The 5179-nt window shown below is 32.2% G+C and overlaps 1 protein-coding gene across 1 annotated transcript; it reads right to left on the bottom strand.

Annotated features, from left to right (window-relative positions):
* Positions 1–1069: 1069 nt before the first annotated feature.
* LOC148228293 (uncharacterized) lies at positions 1070–4719 on the bottom strand. Its single transcript, XM_088199966.1, has 2 exons — positions 4339–4719; positions 1070–4238 (listed from the first exon to the last, which is right to left on the bottom strand). Exons 1-2 carry the CDS (start codon positions 4489–4491, stop codon positions 2472–2474), a joined length of 1920 nt encoding a protein of 639 aa, XP_088056092.1. The 5' UTR covers positions 4492–4719; the 3' UTR covers positions 1070–2471.
* Between the last annotated feature and the right edge of the window lie 460 nt (positions 4720–5179).

Raw genomic sequence — 5179 nt, 5'->3', positions numbered from 1 at the left:
TAATTATCAAAATATATAATACTGCGCAGAAAAAACCTATACGTACTTAAAAAAAAATCAAAATACTTTTTAATAAAAATAGACAAAGGTCTCAAAATTATTAATATTTTGAAAGCACTAATTGTGCTTTAAAGTATTAAATTTTTGTACATTTTAGTCTAAAGCTGCAGATTAAGTGGTCGATATTTTCAGTTTATTGTTTCTTTCTAATTAGTCAATTTAATTAAAAACTGGCTTTTATATTTACACATGTAAAAAACTTTTTTCTAATTATAAAGTAACTTATGGTGTAACTAAAAAACATTCTTATTACTGAAATTTAAATTTATGATAAAATTGTGTTATATGTAAGTTATATATTATTTATATCACATAGTAATATAGAAAGATTTTTTTATATTGATATAATTATTTAAAAAAAAAACTTTATTTAAAGTTAACGGGCTCTTAAACACCTAAAATACGTTAAAACACGATCAATGCCTTATAATCGCTCACATTGCACCAACTATAGGTAATCGATTGTTTTGTATAGTCAGTAAGGAGTAACATAAATTTTTGAGCGGATGTGTAACCGATGCTATTTAGTATTATTATTTATTTGAACTGCACACCTACTTTTAAATGATACAAAATGTTCATGTTGCAAAACATTTTGGTATTTTTTTTTATTACATTATTAAAATTTATATTGTTTGAGGCCGGTTTCACACGTGCCGGATGGATTCACCCGGCACCGGGCCGGCGCCGTTTACAAAGCTTTCACAAGTGGCCGGTCTCTGGCCGGTTTCTTCCCAACCCGACCTATACCAACACCACCTAGATAGAAGGCCGGACAGCAGCGCGCGTGACGTCATTGGGTGTAGGGATACTCGGCGCGGCAAACGTACTAGAGAATCTACGCGCTTTTACGATTTCGGTATTTTTAATAGCCTTTTTAGAATAAAAATAATTCTTAAATTTAATAAAATCAAGGTTTCATTTATGATTTTTATTACTAGTTTTGAAAATTATCAGAACATTTTTTAAAAATAGGTCAATAAAAAAAATATAATTAAAACAAAGTACATTTAAGGAATGTCCGAAAATTCTAGTTTATTTGTATGTTAATGAAAAAACTTTTTCACTGTTTATTTGATAAGAGTTTACATATTCAATTACATAAAACATATAACAAATTTTAGTACATGGTCTTAACATAAATTTCATTCTTATAGTTCAAGATAATTTGTTTATAAATATAACTTTTCTCCATTTCACTTATAAAACTTGAATTTTATTTGACATATAACAGCTTTCTCTCGAATCGCTACTTCAATCTATTGTTGTTTTGATCTGGAAAAGTGAATACATTAAGTCAATCATTGCCATATTTATACATACAAATTAATATTTGAATACATATCTTTTTTGCAGCTCAGCTGATCTCTTTTAAAGTAAGTTGACATATGTCTAATTAAAATTAATTGGTATGATACAAAACAAAACCCAACATATTTACAAAATAAAAAAATCTTAAAACTAACTACCCGAGGTGAGTGTTTCTAATTTTCTCCTTTTCTTTCCATCAGAATTAATCGATATTATGTTATTTTTCTTTTTCATATAATTGTTTAAAAATATATTTGTAGATGTTTTTATTAATAGCCTTAAAATATTAAAATCGGTATGCTTCAATGATGGACAATAAAATTCCGATAGAAAGAAATCATGTTCTTCGACTGTATTTAACGTTAAACATATTACTAATTCCCTCTGAGCTTTACATTTTAAAAACTTATTTTCATGATTAGTGCTAATTAATTTGTTTATTGTAATGTAATTTAGCATAATTACATTTACTAAATCAGAGTGCGGATACAATAAACCGCCTCTATCAACATTTTTAATAAAATTGAAATTTTCTTCTAAATTAGCAAAATTTAAATGTTTGTCTAAAACTAAAAACTTTTTACAAATATCACACTTAACTCTTTTTAGTACTACTCTTGCACAATAGCCTGCTAAATATGTAAATATAGGTAACTGTGGTTGAATCATATTAAAATCCTCTTCAGTATAAATTAAATCGAAGTCTGTTGTTTCTGACATAAAATTAGTTGATTCTACGTTAGGTTCATTATCAATTTCTATACTATTTTCTAAATTAATATTTCCAAATTTTTCAGACGTTAACGTTAATGGCAATAAATTTTGGATTCTAATTTTGGATTCAACTTCAAACACTTGTCTTATTGTAATTAAATATTGAGAACCTGCCATCGTCCTATATTTACCAAAACGGGCTTCAAGATTGTCTGTCTGAATTTTGCCTGGAAGCAAATACTTGAAATTTAATTCTGCCTTGCAATATTCACTTAATTGTAAAAGCCCGTGTGTCGTGTGGGAAATTGCATCGTGCGTTTCTCTGGTTAGTTTATTACATTTTACATTTAATCCTTTCCAAAAATCTAACCATATTAGAAATTTTTCTAAAAATTTTGAATTTTCTTCGGCAGGTACGAGAGGATTTTGAAGAGGATTTTTAGAAATCCTCTTCTGTCACCTTTGTGCAGTGTTTTTACATTTACTATTTCCCACCAAGTTTTTATTAATCTAATAAATTCAGCAGTAGATCGGTGGTTAGATAAATTATGCTGCTGACCTATTTCTAACAGTCCCTGTATAACATTGTCGTTAAATATATTTAATACTAATTTTACATTTTGTTTTTCAAAGCAACTAGGTGAGAGAGATTTTAAATTTAATGTGTGAGCATATTTGACAAGTTGATTATTTTCCATTTGATACAATTTTTTCACATTTAAAAAGGAAGCTACAGATAAAGTATCATCGTTTACATTTTCAAAAGATGGAAACTTAATCGACTGATCGGTATCTTTCTGATTAATCCAATTATTTCGTATACATTTCAATACGTGAACAGAATCTAAAATATAAAACAAAGGTGCATTATCTTTGCAAGGATGTTTGTAAACTATACTGACTTGAGGAGGTGAAGCAAAATAAGACATCGCTTTACGATTTATAGAATTATTGTCACTTACGACACAGACTACATTAAATCCTATATTCTGTAGACCGACTACAATTCTCTTAATGAAGTTAAATAATTCCATTGCTTTCATCGTTTTTACAGGTAAAATATGCACAACTTCTTTAAACGAAGAAAGCAAACTTTGTAACATAAATACATGAGCAGATTTAGCTGCTTCTTCAGTGTTATAAGCCATACCTACAATATTTCCCCCTTTATAATCAAAATATGGCTTAATATAAATTTCGTCAATCATTAAACTAACAACTTTATCACTATCTTTTAAAAAATGAAACTTTTGTTTAATATAAGTTAAAAAATTTGCCTCATTTTGTTCAATCTGAGGATCGGTATTATATTTTAAACAAATTTTATGAACTGTAGTCGGATGAGGTAAAATCATATAATCAAAGCTTCTGATGTATCTATATGCGTGGGGAGATATTGAGAACAAAATGCTACAAAATATTACAAAATCAGGTGAATATCTATAACGATTTTTTTTACAATTGAAAAGTTTTACTTGCTCACTTAAAAAATCGATATATTTCCTCTTATCTTCATCTATTAATGTACGAGTCGATGCTAACGTATCGAGGATCAATTGAATATTGTCATCGACGGAACTCTCGTTTACATTTTGGTGAGAAGATTTAAAAGTATTTAATGTTTCAATTACATCATTAATATTTTGAAACGCTAATGGGATTTGTTTATTATTTAAGCGAGTTAGTTGGGTTTTGTTTTTATATAATGTTAATTTTAAGTCTTGGCTAAATACGGCAGAGAGCGTAATGACGGGGGCTGGAACGTCTTCTATTAAAATAAATTTTACCAGGCCGTTTTTCTTGACTATGGTCCACTCCTCGTCGACATTATGGCTATCTAGACAAACAATAAATTGATTAAAATTGGAAAATACTCTATTACTATCATATTTAGCTTTGGAACGATAGCTGTTGGCAATTGCAGCTTCTATATTGGAATTGTCGATACGCGTGCGTCTCTCTTCTGCACTCTCTCTGGTCGAAGTAGAAGCCGAAGCAGATAGATAATCTGGACAATTGGGTAGCTTCGTCGGAACTGCTGATTCTTTCAATGCTTTTTTGTCCAAGGGAACGCTCAGATGACGTCCGGTTCTTTCGTCATAATATTCACTATTTCGTCTGAAATCCGTTTCGGTAAAGTGGCGCTCGCATACCTATGTTATGTTATGATCCATTATATTGTAGGTTAGGTGTGTGTATCGATCAACATGCAAAATATAAACAAGCACTTATATGTGTAAAAACAATACGTACCCTAGAATGTCGAGTAGGAGCAAAATATGCTCGATGAATCGCCCGTATCCATTTGTTTTTAGTCGCTTCATCTCGAGGAAATTTGTAGACGCTGACTTTGGGGCCGTTCTTGTAGTTTCCGTTGCAATTTGGGACACAACACGTATAAACCATGGTTGCAAATACACCAAATAACACTGAATAACACACGACGACACGGATAAATGGTTAACTGCGATATTTAACCGATTTTTGGTAAATAAACACGCGCACGTGAATCTGACGCGTCGCGCGCCAACGGACGGTTTAGTTCTGGCCGCCGCCGACCGTCGCGCTCTATACCGTTGGACCGTGACGTCACGGCTATGGGAAAATCCTACGCGACGGCCTTATAATACAGAATGGTGTTGCCTATACCCCGTCAACTGGTGCCAGTAATTTAGGATTAACGGCTTCACATAAGTCCTTCCACACATTTCGCGTTATTTTTTTATTTTTGTATGTATTCTACTAAGATAATTAAAAGAGATTACATTAATATAATTAACATTTCGAGGTCTATTTCTTCCGCTATTGCCTAAACACGAGGAATATATATTATATTTTATTACAAGATACCACAATCACTGTCAACGGCCCGGTTCATGTTTGAGTTTTACCCCCACCACACTCAACTCGGTACCCGTCGCCGGACAGTTTAGTGAGCGCGGCCGGCGACAACCCGGCAGTCAGCGTCGGCCCGGCGCCGGGTAGATTTGTTCGGCACGTCTGAAATGATAGGTACTAGCCCATACAACACCATCCCCACTACACGGCGCCGGCCCGGTGCCGGGCAAATCCACCCGGCACGTGTGAAACCGGC

This window comes from Plectrocnemia conspersa, unplaced genomic scaffold (assembly GCF_051122295.1).
Source record: "Plectrocnemia conspersa isolate PC_06_02 unplaced genomic scaffold, ASM5112229v1 ptg000012l, whole genome shotgun sequence".
Lineage (NCBI taxonomy): Eukaryota > Metazoa > Arthropoda > Insecta > Trichoptera > Polycentropodidae > Plectrocnemia > Plectrocnemia conspersa.
The sequence above is the reverse complement of the archived record's forward strand: the minus strand, read 5'-3'. Positions and strand labels throughout refer to the sequence as shown.